The 24,471-nt window shown below is 34.3% G+C and overlaps 1 protein-coding gene across 1 annotated transcript in view; it reads left to right on the forward strand.

The window, feature by feature from the left end:
- Positions 1–4,228: 4,228 nt before the first annotated feature.
- WDR11 (WD repeat domain 11) overlaps positions 4,229–24,471 on the forward strand; it is a 76,010-nt gene continuing 55,767 nt past the window's right edge. Inside the window, exons 1-10 of the mRNA XM_051981555.1 lie at positions 4,229–4,439; positions 5,605–5,716; positions 7,361–7,514; positions 8,518–8,691; positions 10,363–10,549; positions 12,993–13,158; positions 15,364–15,478; positions 16,386–16,581; positions 16,885–16,988; positions 20,635–20,811. Coding sequence (XP_051837515.1) covers positions 4,354–4,439; positions 5,605–5,716; positions 7,361–7,514; positions 8,518–8,691; positions 10,363–10,549; positions 12,993–13,158; positions 15,364–15,478; positions 16,386–16,581; positions 16,885–16,988; positions 20,635–20,811 — 1,471 coding nt within the window. The 5' untranslated portion in view covers positions 4,229–4,353. The remainder of the gene's footprint in view (positions 4,440–5,604; positions 5,717–7,360; positions 7,515–8,517; positions 8,692–10,362; positions 10,550–12,992; positions 13,159–15,363; positions 15,479–16,385; positions 16,582–16,884; positions 16,989–20,634; positions 20,812–24,471) is intronic.

The raw sequence follows: 24,471 nt of genomic DNA on the forward strand, positions 1-24,471 counted from the left end.
AGACTCCGTTCTCACTCCTTCCAATCTCCAATTTTAAACCCACTCCATGTGTTTTGTTCTTGTGGTTGTTGGTCCCAACAATAGGCTTTCCCACATCCAACCTAAATCCCAGCTCTGTTACCTTGACAACTGCATTAGTGCATCTGTATTTTGGTTGCTACACTACAACCTTACTTCATCTTGTCTCAGCTAAGTTGATACTGTGTTCCTGGCCACTTTTAAAAAAATTAAAAGTTGTATTAATGCCTTTTTGAAAAGCATTGTAAATATGGAAATAAGTTTATAAGGATTATACATATTTAACCTATTTCAGATTGCTGTCTTGGGGAGAGGGAAGTAAGGGAAGGCTGGAGAGAGAATAAATTTAGAACACAAAGTCTTACAAAAATAAATGTTGAAAACTATCTTTACATATATTTTGAAAAATAAAATACTATTGAAGAAAAAAAAGTCATTGTAATTTTTGGTTATACTCCTTCCTCCTGCTACCATTTACTTCAGGATAGAATGCTCCTTTGTAAACAAATGCAGCTGTTTTGGTGTTTGTGTCTGACAATGTATTAAATCCTTTTCCATCATAGTACTCTATCTTTCATTTTCTGTTTTCTAAATCCATTATTGGACTTTTTACAAAGTTTGGCTTCTCTGTTGTCATTTTATACAGTTTTTCTATATTTATTTAAATGTGCATTTGTTCATACAAATCTGCTCCTGTTTTTAACAAATTCCTGATATTCTCCATACAATGATATTCCAATCCATTCATCTAGTACCATTTTATTTAGTCATTCCCCACCTCATGGACTCCTAATTTTTTCCATTATTTGTTAGCTCCTGTGATCACTTTTGTAGCTTTCCTCACAGTGTCTTCCTTATGATTAAGGGGATATGTTGTGCATCAATTCCTTTCCTCACATCATCTTCTATTTACATTATTGTGAGGTGATTAAACACATAACTAAAAACTGGATGGGTATATGTGCATTCCATTGAGAGATTTCCATACTGAATCCTGAATCCTAAGCCTGAATTTGCCTTCAGTTAACATGTTCTCCTAGTTCTTATTGCAGAGCAATTTTATCTTTTTTGTGACCATTATAGAATGAATGAACAAGTACAGCTTAGAAAACATATACTATATAGCAGTGGGACTTGGGCTCTGGTTCTCAGGCACTCCTACTACCTATATCAGACTATTTCATTCTAACTATATATACTCTACAAAAGGTCAGTGGTTATTTTTATTAATAATGGATATGCATGTAGTTGCAGAACCCCCCTGAGACATCTAGATATTAGAGAGCTGGCTTTAAATCTAGGAAGACTTGTATTCATCTTGCTCCTTACACAAACTGTGTAAGCCTGGGCATGTCACAATTTCAGAGTGTCTTCCTGATACTCTTGATGTGACTATATATTGTAGATACTGTTCCAAGTTGGGAAAGTGAGTTTTCTCATCTGGAATTCACTATACCAAAAAAATCCCAGTCCTGGTCACTCTCAAAGAATATTATAATTATTTTATCTCTCAAATCATAAGTTCTTTGAAGAATTATATTGTTTGTTTATATGCATATATATATGCATTATATATATTATTCTCTGGCTGGGCTTAATTTGCTTTGTAAATAGTAGATGCTTAAGTTAAAAGTGGGTGATTTAAACATGGATCTCCTAATCCATTTTGAGAATCCCTGCAATCAACTTGAAAAGATTTAACATTTTAAATCTGTTTATCTATAAACCATAGTTATTATTCTGATTATCTCCCAGCAAGTGGGGCTTCCCCTAAAAATCACAGATTTATAACATCTGGAATTATAAGGAACTTCTGCATCTGGCTAGGCCAAATAATGCCTGGAAAGGAATACTCATCTAACTCTGTCGAGTTTGATCAATTGCCTTCAGCTTGAAGACTCCCAGTGAGGGAAAACCACTACTTCCTAAGATAACTTGTTTTGTTTTTAGGCAGCTTTAATTATTAGGAAGTTTTCCCTAACATCTTACCTCTATTTGCTTCCTTGTTAGTTCCACCTATTGCACCTAGTTCTAGTGCACGTGCTAGTCCACCTACTGGGGACAACTGAAGGAGTCTAAAGTCTCTCCATGTGACCTTGTGGTCAATACCAAGATCAAATTTGGTCTGAGTCAGAATGTGGGGTGCAGAATGAAAGGGGATGTGTCTTATTTCTTTCTCCTAGAGACACAATTAGGAATATTTTTATAGGGAACAAAAACAGTTGGGAATGTATATGGAGGGAATTGGGTGAAGTAATGGTGTGGTTTGTTGAGTCAATGAAAAATTGAATGATAGGCTGAGTATAGATGTAGTTGAGAGAGGAAAAGAGGTGCTTCTTGCAACAAGGAACATGAAATGATCCCTGTGGGTGATAGCCCTAAAGCTGTTACACATATAACCTGGTGATCAATAGAAAACCATGAGGGGAAGTGCAGGGAGAGCAGTCACTTCAGGGAGAAAACTACCACTCATGGGTTTCCCAATGCCATTACCGTGGGACACAATAGCTCTCCTTCTCAGATGTTGTTGCTGAGATGCCTGCTTCTAATTTATTTTATAAATTATGGGAAGGAAGAGTTTGATTTGCTGGTATACTCAATTTAGCATAGTTTGTGAAAGTAACAAAAACTATTCAACGACAATATCTCAGTGTATAACGTTTAATGGAGTAAAATAATGATTTTAAAGGTTAATTACGATATTAATATGTTTCTATTTATAATTTAATTAAAACTTCTGCTTATTGTAGATATTTCTAAAAGCAAATGCATATTGTAAAAGGCAATAACAAATTGAAGAACGACAGATGCAGCTCAAATCCCATTCATTCCTTTCCCAAATAGCCTGCAACATTAGGTCCCAGCATGGAGTCACTGATGTTGGACGTTCTCCACAGAACAAGAGGAAACAGTTCTAGAGTTTCTAAGACTTAGCGCTCCAGCAAAGAGCCCTTGCAGATGATGTCCACAACCTTCTCGTTTCACAGATGGAACCCTTGTGCCCTATCTCTTTAGTACGGGACTCTCTCTTTAGTGACGGAGATAAATGCCCTGTAGTGCCTAAGCAGCAGCTTGACATTGGCAAGAGTGCTTCCAGATTCCAGCTTTCAGAGAAATGGAGAAACGTCAAACCCTGAAAGCGACCATAAATTAGAATTTAATCCCATTCCAAGAGTTAAAGGAGGGGATAAATATTCCTAGCCCAGCAGCGCTGGCAGGAATGAAAGCCTCCCTCTGAGGAGGAAAAGGGGTGCAGAGCCTGGAAATTTCTACTGAATGACTGGATGGGCACTACTCTACTTGGAGGGGAGTAGGAGAGGGATCCTAACTAAATGAGCAAAATTAATCTCTTGCTATTGTTGTGGAATCCTTTCAGTAGTTTCTTCGTTACCCCATTTGGGGTTTTCTTCACAGATACTGGAGCGGTTTGCCATTTTTTTCCAGCTCATTTTACAAATGAGGAAACTGAGGCAAATAGGGTTAAAGATCTTGGCCAGGGTCGCAGAGCTGGTGAGTGTCTGAGGGTGGATTTGCACTCAGGAAGAGGAGACTTGTCATCCAAGGAGCAATAGGCAGAGCCTTCCCTGGATTAATCTTTAAACCCGATTTAAAGTCGGGAAGACTTATACATTCACATCTTGTCCAATATTTCTTAGATGTTTGACTAGACAAGTCACTCTGTAACTGAAGGCTTCCAGCTCAGAAGGGACATGCAGGGTCCCGTAGGTGCTGCTCCGTGCTCCCTAGGCGCTCAACAGGGTGAGCTTCCCTAGATGCCCAGGGCTGGACTCTAAACGTCCAGGGCCCTGGAGGTGGGGGAGGGGCGCTCAGCGATTAAGCAATGGGGTCAACTCCCTCTTTTTAGACGAGGAAAAGTGACCGAATGAGCGGAGAATTTACATGAATTGCCCAGTTACTGAGTTGATTAGAGGCGGAACTCGAATCCAAAGCTCAGTGGCCTGACAGAGGTCAGAGGGTGACCATTCCCTTGTCCCCCACCGTGAGAGCTGTTGTGATCCCGCCCCAAACGGGAGCAGTTCCCTCGCCCTTCCCTGTTCCAATCCTACTAAGAGCAGTTAGAGGCCGAGCCGCTTTACGGGGGCCGGGCAGGCCCAGCCTCGGGCTCCGCGGAACCGCGCGCCCCTAGCTCGGGGAGCGCCCGGACTTTTGTCGGCAACGGACGGAGGGACGAACGGAGGACGGACGGAGCACGGCGCTTCCGCCGCTCGCTTCCTGGTTGCCGGGGACCTCGGAGCCGCTGTTGCGCCCGGGCTCGCTGCTGCTGCTGCTGCCCCTAGTCTTGCAGAAGCCTGGCTCGGAATCCGGGCCCAGGAGATGTTGCCCTACACGGTGAACATCAAATTGTCGGCGCGGACGCTCACCGGGGCCCTCAACGCCCATAACAAGGCGGCCGTGGACTGGTAAAGGAGGAGCGGAACGGGCCGGGCCGGGGAGGCGGGGCGAAGACCTGAATCTGAGGAGGGGCGGGGGTGGGGGCCGGGGCGGAGGCGTCGACCCCCAGTCCTCCCCCGTCGGGGAACAAGAACGAGCTCTTATTAAGCGTCTAAGGTGTGCTGGGTGCTGTGTGCCGCGTCTCTCTGATGTTCCCCTTTTGAACCTGAAAATCACTCCGGGAAGTGGGTGCTGCCTTCGTCACCATTAAATAGTTTGGGAAACGGAGGCAGGCGGCATTCCAGTGACAAGCCTCTGTCCTTTCACCCCTGCACCGCCTCGCTCCAAAAATTCAGTGTTTCTCTCAACAAAGCAGTGGGCAATTCCGAAGGATCGTATATTTGTAACTAAAAAGGGGAGCCTCTAGTCTGGTCCCTGTATTTTACAGATAAAGAAACTGAGGCCCGGAGAAATTGAGTGATCAGCCAATCGACAAGCCTTTAAACGCCGCCTTGTGTTAGGGATTCCAAGAATGGTCAAAGGACCCCCTTTCCTCCCCAAGTGGGATCCCGGAGAGTCCTACGGGGGGTCTTAAACAGAGGACGTCTGCAAGCAGAGGGGGTGTTCTCACAAAGAGGCGCTCTCCAGTTTGGGGTGAAAGTGAAATGTGGCCCTGGTGATATTTTTCCTTAGCAAGACTTTTTTTTTTTTTTTTTTTGTAACTGAAACAGAAATTGACAAAGTTACTCATCTAGAAACATTGTACAGAAGAGTAAGACCTCTTTCAGATCCCAATATTGGTTGCCCTTAATACCTGCACATGGTTAGGACATCTGGGACAGATAGCAGACTATAAATTCTTGTCACATATTTTTAAGTGACCCAGGAGTGGTCAGTTTTTATTTTATTTTAAATAGTGTTGGATAGAGTTAAAGATAGGAGAAACTTGAATTTTATTTACGACTTTTAGGATGCTTAGCTTTGCTCTTCTGTTTCATGTTATGTTTGTTTTTATTTAAACTATATAATTCTAGTAAGCTTAGAAGTTGTCAGGCAGCAAGCATTATAAAGTTTTTCCTATGTATTAAGAACTGTGCTAAGCTCTGGAAGTACCAAAAAAAAAGACACAAATATGGCAGCTGTGCTCAATGAGCTCCATTTATTTATTTATTTTATTTTTCTTTTGTTTGTTAGGGGCTGGCAAGGTTTGATTGCTTATGGATGTCATTCCCTTGTGCTTGTAATTGATTCTAATACTGCCCAGACTCTTCAAGTTTTAGAAAGGCATAAAGCTAATGTTGTCAAGGTAAGTCAAACTTGGAAGATGATTTCAGTACATAGTATGTTCCTTGAAGTTGCAGGTATTTTTCAGCCTGTGTTCAATATTGATCTGTTTGAATTCATACTAGACCCACCTGTGGGACATCCCATCTTTCAAAGTGTGTAATTGATTTAATGTTAATCTAGGTTGAGTGAAATGACAGTCCTTAATGGGTTAGACTTCATGCTGTTTCAAAGATTAAAGGCAACAATTCTGCTGATTCCTCAACTGCTTTTGCATCATGCCCCTCCAACCCCTTTCCCCAATATATCATTAGCATAGTAACACTGTTTCATGGCAACACATATTTTAATTCCAAAAGTAATTAAAAATTAGAAGTTAGTCTTTAATGGTGCAGGAGAGCAATAGAAGATACTGATTTGAAAAGATTATGTGGATGAAAGATGAGTTTGAGATCACAGTACTTGGTTTGTTATTGTCCAGTGTGTAGTATATCTATAATACTTTTAAAATTGATAAACCCTTGTTATGATTAGTAGACTGATTTTAGGCACCCAAAATTTTACTCTGGAGAAATAAACATTATGTACTAACCCATTTTTCTAGATCTCTGAACATTTGATCCATTAAGACTTACATTTAAATCATTTTGGTTGAAATCTTTATAACATTTATCACAAAATTCCTCTCTAAAAGTGTTAACAAATTAAACAGTTGTTTGAATTACTGAGCTTAATTTCACATTTGTTGTTCACTCAGGTCATGGCTATGTATATCCTCTTTATGCTGCTGAATCAGTCAAGTAACAGGCATTCAATAAATAAGTATCTGGTATATTTCAGACAGTACACTATGTGTTAAAGGAAACAAATACAAAACTGACAGCCCATGTCCTCAAAGGGTTTATATTCTGCTAGGTTCAGGGCCTACATTATGTTCATAGATAAATGCAGATTATACACTAAATAAATGCAAAGTAATTTGAGGTAGGAAGCAGAAAAGAGTGGTAATTAAGTTGAACCTGGAAGAGAGCTAGAAATTTTAAGATATAGAAAAGAATCCAGAGAGTATTATAGGCATGGGGGACCAACATCCTATGAAAAGAGATAGAAGTGGGAGATAGAATGTCATGTAGGGGAACAAGCAAGTAAACAAACTTGGTCTCAACCTGGATTTTTTCCCCCCAAAATATTGAATGGATATGAATAGTAGAATATACATTAAAGGACAAGTTTTTAGGGAACAGAAAACTGCTTTTTATGTTTTTTATGTGCCTTGCCAGTAGTTTTGCTTTTTTTTTTCCTCCTAAAAGAAATTCAGAAAGAAATTCTGATTAACTCAAGTGGCTTTCAGTTAATTTAGATGTTGTTATAGTCTGATTTAATTGGTATATTTGAATGTTTACTTGAATTTGAGTAAACTTCACCTTGATTTTTTGTTATGTACATTTCACTATTTCTCTTGAGGATTTTAGCTTTTGAGTAAAATAATAAAGTGCTATCAATAATAAAAGTACATTTCTTTAAAGATAGACTCTATCTTTGTGTTCATCTTTAGTAATTATTTTACAATATAAAATTGTTTATTAATGGTGAATTTTTCAGTAAATACTGTGTTTAATCCAGAATATAATTGTGATATACTGATTTGATTTGTTTTTGTCACTAGGTTAAATGGGCCAAAGAAAATTATCACCATAATATTGGCTCCCCATATTCTTTGCGCTTAGCTTCTGCTGACATCAATGGGAAGATCATTGTTTGGGATGTGGCAACTGGTGTTGCTCGATGTGAAATACAAGAACACAACAAACCTATTCAGGGTAGGTAAGAAAAGTTTGTGCTTGTTGCATATACATTTCTCACATAATAGAATTTTTGATCATAAAATGTGAAAGAATGGCCCTTTTTTCCATTTACATTATTGTAGTCATTGTGTTTGTTTTCCTGATTAACTTTTCTTTGCATCAGTTTTTTTAAGTGTATTTATGTATTAATTGTATTCATGAATTCTTAGAACACAGTAATATTCCATTACTTGGAGTCCCTAATCATTAGGCATTTATTTTTAGTTATCTTGTATAGCATCCTATTTTGAAGTAAATTTCAAACGAGTTGGAATTATTTGCTGATTTGAATCATCTACCATTACTTCCTTTCTTTAATAGTGGATAGGAAAGAGTTAACTGTGTGCTATTGTCAGTTTACCTAATTTAGAAAAATAAGAGCATTTATTCAGTTCATGATTTTTAACTGGTTTTCCTGTAAAAGTTTGTTTTGCAAATAGAGAGAGAACACAGTCCTCAAAATTGCTATAGGGAGAAAAAAAATTAGATGGCTGTACTATACCAGGAGGATATTGGCAACAACTTATCAAACTCTTGACATGTTAAATTTGGATGATATTAGCCTTCCTTTGTATGAATTTCTGTTTATTACAAGTTAACTTCACATTTCAAAATTCTAATAGATTTGACATTTGATTTTTAGGAAGATCATAAAGATTTTATGTAAAACCAGATTATAAAGGCAGATTAGAAAAATAATCCTTTTTGGGGCTTGAACCTATTATTTCACTGATTTAGAAAACTCCTTCCATGGATATAAACCAGCTCCTGCTTTATAACAAATAGTCTTTCAGTGTTTCCTTGGTAACCAAGAATGTCAATGGTTTGTTCCAGGTCACATAACTGCTATTAGTCAGAGGTAGCACTTGAACCTGGATTTCCTCTTCAAGGCCAGTTCTTTGTCCCCTGGATGTCATGCTTCTCAAAATAATTTAAATGTAATTTATTCAGACATTTTTCTCCTATGTGATGTCTATAGACATGCAGTGGTTATGGAATCAGGATGCTTCCCGAGATTTGCTACTTGCTATTCATCCACCCAACTACATTGTATTATGGAATGCAGACACTGGCACCAAACTTTGGAAGAAGAGTTATGCAGAAAACATACTTTCTTTTTCCTTCGACCCCTTTGATCCTTCACATTTAACTTGTGAGTTTTATTTGTCTCAAAGAATTAAGAAAAAATATTTTTTATAAAATATTGCTCTCAAAATCCTGATGTTACTCTTAAAATGACAGTAACAAATTGGGGGGAGTGAAGTGGAAGGTGGGTGTATGTCTATGGCCATACTTTAAAGGACTCTTAAAGTATATTACTATGGTTTTTTAGTTTCAAGTTTTTTTTTTCCATATAACTCCTGGGTTTTGATATTTAAAATACAGTGCGGGTATGCAGTATTTTAATAGTTGCTGATAAAAAAAAAAATTGGGACCACATTGACACTGTGTTGAAAATTTGTGTTAAAAATAAAATACCCAAAGAAAAAAAACATAGTAATTTATCAACTGAAGATAGCGTTTATGCCAGTATTTCCAATTCAGACTTAATTAAGTTCATTTTTCATGGCTTAGGAAGAGCTGAGTCAGTGGTTTCATTTAGTCTTAATAGCTGTATTTAAATTGAATTCCTGCAACTTTTATCCTTCCCATTTATACTGCTAGCTTTGAGTTGTTAAACAATTGTATGTAAGAAAGTATAAACCCAAATAATTTTCTCCCATACTTTAATTGTGCTCATTACTTTAAGTGTTGATCTAAGATGCTTATGATTAAGTTTTGCTGGAAATATAGCCATATAGAATATTTCCCTCTGTTGGAAGACTCTATTAAATTGGTGTTGACTTAAATTTTTCAGATTTTGAATAGTGCTTTTCGTATAGACTTTGTTACTGTTAATTTACCTTTAGAAATTGAACTTAATTTTGTGCTTAACTGCTGACTAGTGATTTTTTTAACCCGAAAACTTCAACTACCAAATGTAATAATCATTATGTTATTTTATTTTTTTTTGAAATAGTAAGGCAGTATTGCACAATATTTGTTTATTTTCTATTTGTCCTATTTACCTTTTAAAAAAAATAGAGACTAAGGAACAAAAATGCTGCTTCCAAATGCAAAGCATATACATTTAGACTTAAGTTCATTAATTTATTATCACGAAACCAAATTGTTAGTCTTAGTCTTTGTGTGAAATATATAAAGTGTAAATTTATCTTCTACATGGGAGCTTACATTCTAAAATATCACTTTATTTTCAGTTGGGAAATATATTGAGGAAATTATGAAAATCAATGTGCTGTACTAATTTGGTAAAACAGTACTTGTTTAGTACTAATTCAAATTCAGCAAGACATTACTTAGAACATACTCTCTGCTCTGCTGGCTTCTGAGCAGTATATAAAGAGCCTTGCTCTCACAGAGTTTATAATCTGGTCCAGTCTATAGAAAACAACAGGCATTGTTAGAAATTAGGAGGTGAGAGAGGTTCTAAAAGATCTATAGAATGAGAGGAGGAAAAAAAATCCACATCTGATTAAGGGAGATTAGGAAATCAGGGAAGTCTTTATTCTTTCAGTAACCCTATAATATTTTTTTTAATATGAAGAATAGGTTTATTAGAGCTGATTATGTTGGCCTCTGATGAATTTTGCAACAAATCACCTATACCTCTTTAATTAGATGATACTTTTGCTCTGAAATATGAAGTACTAATACACTTGTCTAATTAAATTTATTATTGCTTCCCTTTCAGCATGATACTGGAATAAAGTTCTGATAAAACTGGTTAATCTTACTGACCATTTTCCTTTTCCTAATGCAGTACTCACCAGTGAGGGGATTGTATTCATCTCAGACTTCTCTCCATCCAAAGCTCCTGCCAGCTCAGGAAAAAAAGTTTACATATCCAGTCCACATTCGAGCCCAGCTCATAACAAAGCAGCTGCAGCCACAGGTGCCAAGAAGGCTCTCAATAAAGTGAAAATATTAATCACTCAAGAAAAACCTAGGTAGGTTCTGTGTTTATTTAGTACTAAGATACATTCAGAAGTTGTCTTTTTTTCCTGAGTGAATATTGATTTTCTTCCTTTTTTTCCATTCTCATTCTCATTTTTTTTTTTTTTTGAATGTCGAATTAACAAGATAATTTTTCTTATCGTTTTCTTGTTTCTTATTTATTTGTAACTTTATCCAGGACGTGTTTTAGTGATGACACAAGAGTTTAAAATGTCTTGTTCATGAAGCAGATGAAGCATCAGACATTAAAGTGTATTATAGTGAATTCTGAGGGATCTGTTTATTCCGTGATTTCGCCCTCTTACCCTATATGTTTTGATTTAGAAGAAATGGAAGGAGATATCTGAAGACTTTTCAGGGGCATTATGTAGAGATAAATAATCAAGTATCTGGAAGTTGACTTCCTGCTACTTTTTGGATCAAATACAATTCATCTGGTATCTGGAAATCCTTAATAACCTAGCTCCACCTTCTTTTCCTTCTTTCCTTTTTATGATTCCCTTTCACACAATCCAAGCTAGCTTCTTATTATTGTCTCTGGGATTCACTGACTGTCCTTCATGCTTGATTTCTAAAAGATGCAGATTCTGCATAAGAATACTGAGATATCAAAGAAGGAAAGGCAGTCTTCTTGTGTGTGGGGAAATATGTATAGTCTTTTTAGGGTTTATTGGAAAAGTTTAACAGCTTTTTCATGGCATCAGCTGTCCTGAGCAGCAGCAGGACAATAATGTATCCCTGCACCTGCTCTGAAGGGATGAGTTGGGCACAGAAGAAGGAAGGCAGAGTGCCACAAATGGCCCTGGGCCACATGCAAGTTTTCCCATGGGATAGTTAGAGCTGCTTTGCTGTTGATGTTCATTCAGGGTAGTTTACCTTATCTGTGGTCTCGTAGGGCCTTCTCACATTCTGGCCCCCACTGTACAATTGCACTATCTCTTCATCTTTCCCTCTTAGCCTTGCATTTGCACACAGTTCACTTCAAGCATGAAAATTACCTTCTACTTTTCATATGTGTATTTTTTCCTGTTATACAGCTTCATGTACTTTTTCCTTTGATTTATTTTGGGGTGTTGTGTGACTGTTTCATTTAAGACTCTATCCCCAGCAGCAGGCACAGTGGTGGCATTGAGTGTGTGTTCAATAAAGGTTTGTGTGGTAGGATAATTACATCATTGAACCTTTCTTACCTACATAGTAAATAGGGCATGTAGTTTTTACTTACTGTGGTAAGGTGTTTCATAGACTCTAGAACTGTATAAAGTAACATAGTGAAGTAGAAAGATCTCTAGGTTAGAAATCAAAACATTTATTTTGTTAATATTTGTTATTTTATTTTTATTTTTATTTTATATTATACCAATTACTATTTAACTGGAGTTATCTTGGGTATAACTACTCTATCCTTTCTTTTTCTTACCTGTAGAATGAGAAATAATGAGCTTTCTAACTATAAAAGTCTGTTCCAGAAATTTTCAAATTTAGTTCATATTACAAACTTGAAATATATTACTTTAGTTAACTCAAATTAAATGATGAATGTTAACATTGAATTTTGCAGAAATGATTTTATTAAAAGCAAATACTATGACACTTTACATTGTAATATTAGAATAACATTTCATTTAAAGATGGTATAAACTTATTGAAAATTTTTTGTTACCATTGATTAAGGTGCCATCTTGTGGTTTAGAGAGCCTTTAACTGCATTTCATAGTCTTCATATGGTCATTAGTATTGTGATAGAAATAGCAAAATTAAACTTTTTTTTAAAACAATCTCATAGTTTTGTACAAATCTTTTACAATTGAAGGCACTGGCAAAGTAAAATGATTTACTCAACATAGTGCTTAGTGGTGGTACCGAGTCTAAAATAATAACCAAGTCTAGTGACTGCCTAATTTCCATTTCAGGGCATCTTATTTTATATATTTAATATGGTATCTCTAACAGGAAAATTTGTGTGTGTGTGTGTGTGTGTGTGTGTGTGTGTGTGTGAGAGAGAGAGAGAGAGAGAGAGAATGTGTGTACACATGCATGTATTATAGCAGCTTGGCTCATTTGTCAAATTATAAAATAGCACAAAACTGAACTTTGTGAATGCCATTATTATATACTTTTTCTTATATTTGTTAAGTTACAATATTATGGTACTTTTTAATTTGTTAAACAGTAGCACCTTGTAGAAATATAGAAAGGCATACCCTGTCATGAAATATAATATATTAGTGATTAATTTGATTTTTTGGTATGCTGTTACTTTTGTAGCATTGGATGCAGACCCATACTGGCCATTTCAGGAAGTACAATCTGTAATTCATGGTTTATTTGATTTATATGATTAGGAACCTGAAATTACATTTTAAAGTGTTTATCAGTTTAAATTAAACCTTTGGGATATGGTAATATGTTCGATATGGATGTTTTATTTTTTAGTGCTGAATCTGTGACACTTAATGATTGTCTTCAGTTGTCATACCTACCTTCCAAAAGGAATCATATGTTGTTGCTTTATCCACGAGAAATTCTAATTCTTGACCTTGAAGTGAACCAGACAGTTGGTGTAATTGCAATAGAAAGAACAGGAGTACCATTTCTACAGGTATCCATTCTAGTTTGCAATTTATTTTCCATAGCTTTATATGAAACCAGTATTTTTAATCTTTAAAATTTTTTAAATAAATATTTTTAATTTTATAATCTTATAAAATAAATATCTATTTTTTTACATTTTCTTTTCTTAATAGAATTCTCTTCTCTTTCCTTCTGCCCAGCCTGCCACAGACTTTTGTAAATTGGTCAATCAAAGAAAGATTGTTAAATACTTACTATGCATCAGGCCCTATACTAGTACTGAGTATATAAACAAAAGTAAATAATAGTCCCTGCTGCCCAGAAGAGGCAGAAGCTCATGTTGTTATTGGGATCCAACACATAAATAAATAGACATGTACAAATATATATTGAGTTCATGGAAGGTAATCACAAAAGGACTGGGATAAGGCCTTTTGAGGAAAGTAATATTTAAGCTGAATTTTCTAGAAAACCAGGAAAGCTCATAGATGCAGGAGGTGGACAAAGAAGGTAGGAATGGGGCAGTCACTGCAAAGAAATGAGGAAGTAGGTGGAGTGTTAGGTAAGAGAAACAGCAAGCAAGCTATTCTAGGTGCTGGGTTGTAGAGACCTACTTCTTCAAACAGGCATTTTATGTTTAATCCTTAAAGTAATTGGGTGCTGTGAGCTTATGGAATAGAAAGGTGACATGATCAGACCTATTGTGCTTCAGAAAATCATTTCAGCACATGGATGGATTGGAATGACGAGAGATTAGAAGTACAGAAATATATTGGAACTTTATATTCCAATAGTCTTTGTTAAAAAAGATCTTAAAGGGAGGGAATTCAGAAAAATCAGTAACTCGTCAGACAGATTAGGCAGTATCCTAACCCATAGTCTGCTTTCTGCAAAGAGGATACAGTTGTGATTTCCTAATTTTCCAGGGCCAAGCTTGGTCATTATCCATTATTCAGTTCTTTCTATTTATATTAAATTAATATTTAAAAGATTTAAAAAAATGTGTATTTTGTGACGGAAATGACATTAGCTATAATTTTCAATTCATTATACATTCTTTGACTACCCACAATATGTATTGCAAATGATACATGAATGTGAAAAATGTGATCTCATTAGATGGGGAATTTCTGTCATTCATATATAACTTAGTAGAGAATTCCTAGGAAATTGAGCACATTAAGTTTTTAATGATTTGACTTGAACCATAAAAATGATGTGTCAGAGGCAAGTGATATGGCCAGGTTTTCTAGACTCTATCCCAGGAGTCCTCAAACTTTTTAAATAGGGGGCCAGTTCACTGTCTCTCAGACTGTTGGAGAGCCGGACTATAGTCAAAACAAAAACTTTCTTTTGTGGGCCTTTAAATAAAGAAACTTCACAGCCCTGGGTGAGGGGGATAAAAGTCCTCAGCTGCTGCATCTGGCCCGCGGGCCGTAGTTTGAGGACTCCTGCGTCTAAACACTGAACTTTCTCTCACATTATTTTTCTTCTGGTTACATTTGATTATTGAATTTTAATATAGCAAGTATGTTACTTTATCTTTCTTATTCTCTAAAATTCTTAATGAGTTTATGTTGTCCTTGAAATAACCTATCTGGGAACATTGAGTAATTTAAGTGGTATTAATTAAACACAGGAATTTAGAAAGTTTTTGCTTTCATATATAGTCTCTGATACTTAATATTTTGGACCCTGGACAAATCATTTAACCTCTGTGCACCTCAAGTGATTTCCTAAAATTTATGTGTTAAGCATGGTTCAGTGAGAAATTTTGATAATGGAAGGCATTATTATGTTGTAAATTTCCCTTACTGAAGAACAGGAATATTTACATATATATGTGCCTTAAATTAATTTTAAATATATATTAAAAACTTGAACTTTTTTCTTTTTTTGGTTGATCCATTTAATATAAAAATAACTAATGATAAAATATTTATGTAGTACTTTAAGGTTTGATAAGTTCTTTACAAATATCTCATTTTATCTTCTCAGCAATTCTGGTAATTAGATACTTCTGTTATCTCTGTTTTACCATTGGAGAAACTGAGGCAAACAGGTTATGTGACTTGCTTGTGTTGTCAGCAAATGTCTGAGGCAGAATTTGAACTTGGGTTTTTCTATTTCTATGTGCAGAGTTCTGTTCAGTTGTTTTTATAATAAATATCATAGTGTCTAAAAAGCTAAGTTAATCTACTTTTTTGAGAGATAAATGTTAAATCTCCTATAGGTAATCCCCTGCTTTCAGCGTGATGGCTTATTTTGCCTACATGAAAATGGTTGCATAACTTTAAGAGTTCGAAGATCTTATAATGCTATTTTTGGTACTTCAACTGAAGAGTCAGGTAATGTTACGTAACATATCTACATCTATATCTATACATGCATATGTATGCATCTCTCTTGAAATATTCATATATACACACACACACACACACACACATATATGTGTGGGTATGTGCATATATATATGTGTGTGTGTGCGTGTGTGTGTATGTGTGTGTATATATATGAGAGAATTACTTCAATTTTACTTTTTATTTTCTGCTCTTGGACTTCCTTTTTAAGACATTTCCATTTGAGAGTAACTTAAGTGCATAAGAAACAAAGGCAAAGTGATCATTAATTCTATTGTTGCAAAATTTATTGTTAGCAGTATTGGGCACTTTGTAGGCTCTACAGTTGTTAAGTTTTATAAGTTCTTATATTTAGAATGAAGATTGTAAAAATGTGTGAGATGCATTTTTTAATTAAAAACCTCTTCTGATGCTCTCTAATGATATGAGGATGGCCCTAGGTCTTAATGAGAGTATTAGTGGATCCCAACACAGTCTGAGTCTGCTAAGTTGGAAAAAGATTGAAAAGAATTCAGATTTAGCCTTATGATCATAAGATCTAGCAATCACCAACTTGGCTACGGGGCGGTTAACTTTTCAGCCATTACAATTCATGAAGACTGTTGACTAAGGCTTAGAGGTCTTACAGTAATGAAAAATGCAATTCACTAATCACTGCTTACTATTATTTGTTTTAAAAAACTTATCATTAGTTTTTCATTCAAATTGTTATTTCAGAATTTAAATTTGCTATATATCCTTAGTATGTATAATCTTTCTATGAAATCACTGTAAAATTGTAAGTTTTTAAAAGTTAAAAGTTTAAAAATTTGCTCATGTTCCTATTTCTATTGATATTGTCATCAGATTGAATTTGTTTATTTCTGGAATAATGTTATCATTCTTTTACATAAAGATCCAGATCCAGTTCAGGAGCTAACTTATGATTTGCGAAGTCAATGTGATGCAATTAGGGTGACCAAAACTGTTCGTCCATTCAGTATGGTTTGTTGTCCCGTTAATGAAAATTCTGCTGCTCTCATTGTGAGTGATGGAAGAGTCATGATATGGGAACTGAAGTCTTCTGTTTCTTATAGAAACTTTCGTAACAGGTAACTTAATTCTTAGACTTATATAGCTTTTTAATGTCCTGTTACTACCACAACACGATTAGTAAAATGCATGTAATAATTTCAGTGGGAATAATGAAAAACACATTTAAGAATTGGAGATTTTTTTTTTATAAGCAAAAGAACCTGTAGGTAAAATGGATAAGCACTAAGGGAAAATAATTCCCCAAAAACAGCATTAGGGCAATAATCTGGAATTAATAGTTTTTTTTTAAGTTACTATATATCACATGAGTTTCAAGTTATTTTGAGTTTTGTAAACTTTTAACAATTATATCTTTGCAGCAGTTCAGGTGCATCACCTTTATATTCACCAATATCTTTCTGTGGAATTCCTGTAGGAGCATTACAGAATAAACTTCCAGATCTTTCTTTAGATAACATGATTGGTAAGTTTTTGTTTTAAAACAAAATATACAAGGTTTTCGTGTTTAGTGTATAACCGAAGTATGAAGTTTTTAAATTGGAAAATGCCTACATTGTCATAGAATGGAATTTGATTTGTTAAAATTGAAATTCATTAATGAGACAATCATGACATAACACAGTTGGGAATCAAAAAAACTGGGCTATAGTACTTTTCTGTTTGTCTTTGACTAGCTCTATGAAGTTAGGTAATCCTTTTCACCTTTTTGGGCCTCAGTTTCCTTATCTCCTTACTGTGTGTGTATCCAGGCTGAGCAGTATGTGGGAGGGATGGAATGAAAAATAAACATCTTTTGAAACCATGTACTATATAGGGCCTTAGGAATCCAAAATCAGAAAAGAGAAAGAATTCCCTTAAAGAACTTGTTTATACTAGATAATTTTTGTAAAAGTATTTTGAAGCATTAAAACAATTCCACAAATAAAGTCCATTATGATATCTCAATTATTCTAAAATGTTTTTACCTAATATGTTTTAATTTTTACAGACACAAAGTGTTTACCATTACCAAACACTCTGTTAGGTTATAAAAAGTAAGCAATTCTTAGCTTTAAGGAAATTATTTGTTAAAATTATAACTACAAATAAAGGATCTGAGCAGTTTTAAAGAATTAAGTTTTATAATTAGGCCTGTCATTAATAACATTGTTTTGTGAAGACAAAATTGAGTCACAATTATTTTTAGAGCATTTCTAATTTGGAAAAATACTTCTGCCAGGAAATTTTAGGAGAAAGAAAAAACATTTGTAATTGGTTTCTGGGTAACAATATGAAAATTCTTTTTAATCTGCAAACTTAGTTTTGTGTATATTAGATAGTTACATATTTTATTGGAAGGCTCCCAACTGCAAGTATGGTAAGATTAATGTGCTAATAGTTTTCCCCTTTATAAGCTGTGAATATTTAGGAATCTTTACTCATTATATTTATATTTTTTCCCTTAATTTCATATCTATAGTATTATCCATTATTATTATCCATATCCATTTAGTCATATTTGGAATTGTGTAAAGAATCACAACTAGGCCTAAAACCTCATCCTGTCATTCTGTCATTCTGTTTGTATTAGTGATCAGTTATTGCTACCCTGATTGCACTTTTTCTAAATTGCTAGACCAGAAGCTTTGGATATATCTTTTGTTCTTCGCTCCCCCTCAAACCTTACACTAAGTTAAGTTCCCGGTTCTTGCTGATTTGATCTCTCCTGTGGGTATCTTCTCTCTTCCCTCCACTCTATTGCCACTTCCTCAGTTCAGGCACACTTTAACCTCTTGGTTGGTTTGTCACAATAATATTCTAATTGTTCTCCCTGCCACTTTTTTCTATCCTAGATAATCTTCTGAGCTCAAGCACTAAGATCATGTTTGTGTTCAATGTTTAATGTATCATCCTTAACAAACAAATCCATTACTTGTTAGCCTTCCTTTAGGGCTCCCCAGGATCTTGACCTAACTTAGATTTTTCTCCTTGCCTCCTCCTATTCCACTTCTGAAAGTCAAGCTGCAGTAAAATTTACAGAGCTTCACATTCTTCACATGCCCTGCACCTTCTTGCCTTAATACTTTTATGTGGGTGAGACATGGACCAGTTTTTCCTCCTGGATTGATCAGAACTCCTATTTAACTGCCTAACAAAAATTCATCCTCAGCCAGAAGTTACTTCTTTTTAGACCTCTACAAAACTTTTATTTCTCTTGTGCCCCTGATTACATTTATTTAGATATTTTTGTAATTTATTTTAGTATAAGATTTTTATATCCTACTAGATTTTAGTTCCTTAAAATGATACTTTACTTAGGATATCAGCTTGATAAATGTTGAATTGAATATTACACAAATCACAGTTTTCAGAGAAAATTGTCCTTTCCAAATAAATGAATGAATGAATGAATCTATATATCATAAACCCACAGTCATAATATAGCCGGTTAGTTTTTTTCATGCAGACATTTATAGGACAAAAACAATTTTTAAAGCATAAAATAGTACAGTTTATGTAGCAATTCTTGACAATACAATTGATTTAAAAGCATTAAGAAAGGCTTTATTACTTTAAAACATTTTAATTATAACTTTTAATTAAACCTTTAATTTGCACTGTAATGTGTACTCTGATAATGGAAAGCATTTTCTTGTTATTTAGTTAAAAGCATTGGACTGATTTATATTCATTCAGTAAAGACCATTAAAATGTAAACCACCATGATAGATTTAAGTGCAAATCCTTTAATGAAGGGAGGATAGATGAAAGTTCCCTAGTATTAAAAAGTTAGATTCAATGCTGGGGATACCTACGTTATATACAGAATGGCTTTCATAATATATTTATTCTCTATTTTCTGATTCCCAGGTTTGAGTTGGAGATTTTTTTTTTTCATACTTTATGTAAAGGTCACTCTTAACTACATTGCCAAATTGCCAGTATCTCTTGTTTTGTTGTTGTTCATTTGTTGTTGTTGTTATTTGTTGTTTTAGTTGATCTCTGGTTTTGATGTAGGAGTAATTTGTGATAATCATATTTATTATATGTTACTTTAAACATGTAAAAAGCATTTTTTAAAAATTTCCCACAATTACTTGTTGGGGAAGGTTTTTTTTTTTTTAAACTTAGTTTTATTTTTTGATGTTTTGGTTATCTTGATAATTGAAATATTTATAATATACTTAAACTGGTGTATTTTAAAACTCAGATAACAGCGATATCTTTAGTGTACTATGTAAAGAAATGTCTCATTGTAAAATTTTAAATTGTAAACAGTGCAAGAAACATAAAATAACATATCCTTGACACTTGGACATACAAGGACTAAAATTAGTGTTTTCATTTGAATCTGCTTTTATCAGTTGGATAGATTGAAGTGCAGTTTACATAATAATTAGCTTCACAAAGACTAGTGCTTCTCTGTTATCTGAGTCTTTTTCATACCATCTATTATTTTATCCCAATTTCTATTTTTTTCACTGATACCTTTCTTTATTGCTCTCTAGGCTAAATATTCCTCAATTCCTTCATTTGATCCTCTTGCAATCTTGAAATCCTTTCCTCTGCTGGTATTTCTTAACTAACCTGTCAAATGTGTCTTTCCTAAATTGTTTTAAACACAGGCCTCTAGATATGAACTGATAGTGGTTAGCTGTAGCAGTACTATCAGTCTGCCCTCAGTACTCCTTACCAGGAAACATAACCTTGATGAAGGCCATGAAAGGGGACAATCCTGGGAGGGACATTAAAGATGATCAGATTAACCCATTCATTTTATTAAATATTAAAAGTAACTTGTCCAGGGGAGTCATAAAGCAAGAATTTGAATCCTAGAAGGATTATAGGGATGTTGATGGATTCTAATTGGCAGTACTATAAATATCTTATGATTATGCATCCTTTGAGGCTACACAAAGTGGTCAGTCATGTAGGCAAACAGTAAAATGGGTCCTTTGTGTAGACTCTCCAAGACTTTACATGCCTTTTGAAGATTCTAGATTCTACCTTTGTAGAATACCATTTTCTTTCTGGAACATAAAATTTATTTTATTGGCAAGTTATTATTATTTTTTTTTTAGGTCAGAATTGCTTATAATTAATGGGCTATTGTTTTGATTGTAAATCAGGACAAAGCACAATTGCTGGAGAAGAGCACCTAAGAGGCCCCACCTTGCAGGAAGTACATTTGAAATTTCTGCTCACAGGACTTCTTTCAGGGCTTCCTTTGCCACAGTTTGCTATCCGTATGTGCCCACCACTTACCACAAAGAATATAAAACAGTATCAGCCACTGCTTGCTGTTGGTGAGTATTTGACTAAATTTTTCTTGAGAATACTTCCAAATTAAATAATATGTGGAATATGTTTTTAATTTTTTTTATAATTTGTTATTTATTTTTACATTCTTTTTAAATTTTGAATTCTAAATTCCTCCCATCCATCCCCCACCCACTAAGAAGGCAAGGAGAATGATATCAATTAATTATATATATAAAATCATGCAAAACACATTTCTATATTAGACATTATAAAGAAAAAGCAAAAAAAAAGTGAGAACATTATACTTCAGTTTGGACTTAGAGAGTTCATCAGTTCTCTCTCTGTAGGTAGGTTTTTTTTTTTTTTTTTTTGGTTTGTTTGTTTTGTTTTGTTTTGTATTTTTTTTAATCATGAGTCATTTGGAATTGTATTTGATCATTTTATCATCAGCATAACCAAAACTTTCACAATTGGTTATCATTACAATATTGCTGTGATTGCACAATAATCTCCCCGATTCTTCTCACTTCACTTTGTATCAGTTCATCTAGGTCAGGGGTAGGGAACCATTTTTCTGTTATAAATCATCATTTATATCATCATTTATAGGCCATATAAAATTATCAACCTAAGGAATTCAATCAATAGAAGGTTGTTATACCTATGTGACTTAGCAGGGTCTGATCAAGTGATTTCACAGGCCTTATATGGCACACAGGCTGGATGTTCTCCACCTCTGATCTAGGCCTTCCCATGTTTTTTTTTTTTTTTTTCCCCCTGAAATTACCCTAATTTGTTATTTCTTATAGCGTAATAGTACTCCATTACAATCATACTATAACTTTTTCAACCATTCCCCAATTCACAAGCATCCTCTCAATTTCTAATTGTTTGCCACCACAAAAAGTAAATTGTAAGTAAATTTTGTGTGTATGGGATTTTCCTTTTTTTTTTTTTTTTTTTTTTCTTTTTAAAATTTTTTTGGGAAACACACTAATATTGATGAGTCAGTATGCATAGCTTTAGAGCCCTTTGGGTATAGTTCCAAATTGTTCTCCAGAGTGATTGGACCAGTTTAGAAATGCATTAACAGTTTAGTAGTGTACTTATTTTTGCATTTTTCATTTTTAATAGGTGTGAGGTAGTATCTTAGGGTTGTCTTAATTTATATTTTTTTGTTAAATAACAATTTAGAGCATTTTTTCTTATTACTATAAATAACTTTGATTTCTCATTCTGAAAACTCAATATTGATATCCTTTGACCATATTTCATTTGGTGAATAGTTCTTATTTTTACTGTTTCCTATATATTTGAGAATTGAAGTCTTTATCAGAAAAATTTGCTGGAACATTTTTTGATATTATTTTCATTTTCTATAGTACTCTCATCAAAATGTAGTTTCCCCAATTGTCTCTTTTAATTAGTTTTATTTTTTTTTCTTATCTTTTTTTTTTTTTTTCTGAGATCATGATTGCTATCCTTGTCTTTTTACTTCAGATGAAACATAACAGATTTTGCCTTAGATTTTAACTCTGTGTATGTCTCTCTGTTAGAAGTTTTTTTCTTGTGAACAGCATTTTTGGGTTGTAGTTTCTAATCCATTTTGCTATATACTGATGTTTTATGGATGAGTTCATTCACATTAAGATTACTAATTGTGCATTTTCCTCCATCCTATCTTCATCACCCGCCCCATATTTCTTATGCCCTTTGCTTTTTATTTACCTGTTAGGTAAGATAGATTTCTATATCCAGCTGAATGTATATATATATTTTTCTCTCTTTGAACTAATTCTAATGAGAATAATATTTTTAAAACTTTGCTCTCACTACCTTACATTTCCCTCTTTACTCGAAAAAACTCTTCTTTGCAAGCTGCTTTTAGGTGGAAAAAAAAATTTCCCTATTCTCTCCTTTCCCTTTCTCCCAGTGCATCTTTCTTTCTCATCCTATCAATTTTTTTGTATGTATGTGTGGGTTGGGGGGGGGGAGGGGATCATCTCAACATAATTGATTAATACTCATGTCCTCTGTCTCTAGATTCTAACTTCCCTAATAATAATAAAATTCTTAGTTGTTCAGGGGAGCTAGATAGTTCAGTGGATAGAGACCTGGGTCTGAAGTCAGGAAGACCTGAATTCAAATTTGGCTTCAGACAATTACTAGCTAGATGATCCTGGGCAAGCCTTTTAACCCTAATTACTTCAGTTTCCTCATCTGTAAAACGATCTAGAGAAGAAAAAAGCAAACTATAGCAAGTATTCTTGTCAAGAAAGCCACAAATGGAGTCATGAAGAAGCCATAAAGTCATGGACATAACTGAAAAAACAACTAAACAACAACAGTTTCTCTTAGGAGTTATATGTATCATCTTGCCATATTGGAATGCAAACAGTTAAACTTTATTGAATGTTTTAGGATTATTGCTTTGTGCTCATCCTTTTATACTCTTGAATCTTGTCACATTTTTATTCAGTTCTGGGCTTTTCATTAGGAATGTTTCAGAGTTCTCCATTTCATTAAATGTCAGTTGTTTTTTTTTTTTTTCCCCTGAAGTATTATATTCAGTTTTACTGAATAGGTTATTTCTTGTTTGCAATCCTAGATTCTTTCCCTTTCAGAATATCATTCTAAGCTTTTTGAAACTTTAAAGTAAAACTGCTAATTCTGTGATGCTGACTGATTCTACATTATTTAAATAGTTTCTTCCTGACTGTTTTCGAACATTTTCTTATTGATCTGAGAGCTTTAGAATTTGGCTATGATATTAACAGTAGTTTTCCTTTTGAGATCTTTTTCAAGAAATGATCAGTAGATACTTGATATTTGACCCTCTGAATCTAAGATCTTAGGACAATTTTCCTTTATAATTTCTTGAAATATGATCATGGTTTCAGGGAGAACAATAATTCTTAAAACATCTCTCTTGATCTCTGGTTTCTCAATCATAATGTTCTTACAATGAGATGTTTCCCATTTTTTTTTCCATTTTTTTTTACTTTGTTTTATTATTTCTTGTAGAGTCATTAAGTACCACTTAACCTATTCTAATTTTAAAAAATTATTTTTTCTTCAGTCAGCTTTTATAATTCTTTTTTTCTATTTGGCCAATTCTGCTTTTCTAAGGCGTTCTTTTCTTCAGTGAATTTTTTGTGTTTCCTTTTCATTTGACTTGTAGGCTTTTTAAAGTTTTTTTTTTTTTTTTTTTTTTTTGCTCTTTACTAAGCTGTTAATTTTCTTTTAACAATTTTCTTGCGTCATTCTCATTCCTTTTTTTCCAGTTTTTCTCCACCATTCTTATCTCTTTCATTATTCCAAAAATTCTTGCTGATGTTGGGTCTAGTTAGCATTTTTTTTTTAAAGCTTTGGTTATATCTGGTTTCACAATGTTGTCTTCGTCTAATCTTCTCTGCCACTGTTCTAACTTTTTGTGGTCCCATTCTTTTTGTTGTTACTTCCTCATTTTTCTAACCTTTTTCTTTGCCTCTCTTTTCACCTGGCTGTAAGGAAGCACTATCCCAATCTTTAGGCTTTTTTGTGCTATTATTTTCCAGGCTAATTCTGGGGGTTCTGCAAGTTTTCAATACTTCTAAGGTAGAATGATCAGGGGAGAGGGATATTCATTGCTTTGCTGGTCTGTTCTGTGGCACTTACCCAGGAAGGGCCCTTGCTCTCCTGCAGGCTCAAGCACTTGTGTTCAT

The sequence above is a fragment of the Antechinus flavipes genome, chromosome 2 (assembly GCF_016432865.1).
Source record: "Antechinus flavipes isolate AdamAnt ecotype Samford, QLD, Australia chromosome 2, AdamAnt_v2, whole genome shotgun sequence".
Lineage (NCBI taxonomy): Eukaryota > Metazoa > Chordata > Mammalia > Dasyuromorphia > Dasyuridae > Antechinus > Antechinus flavipes.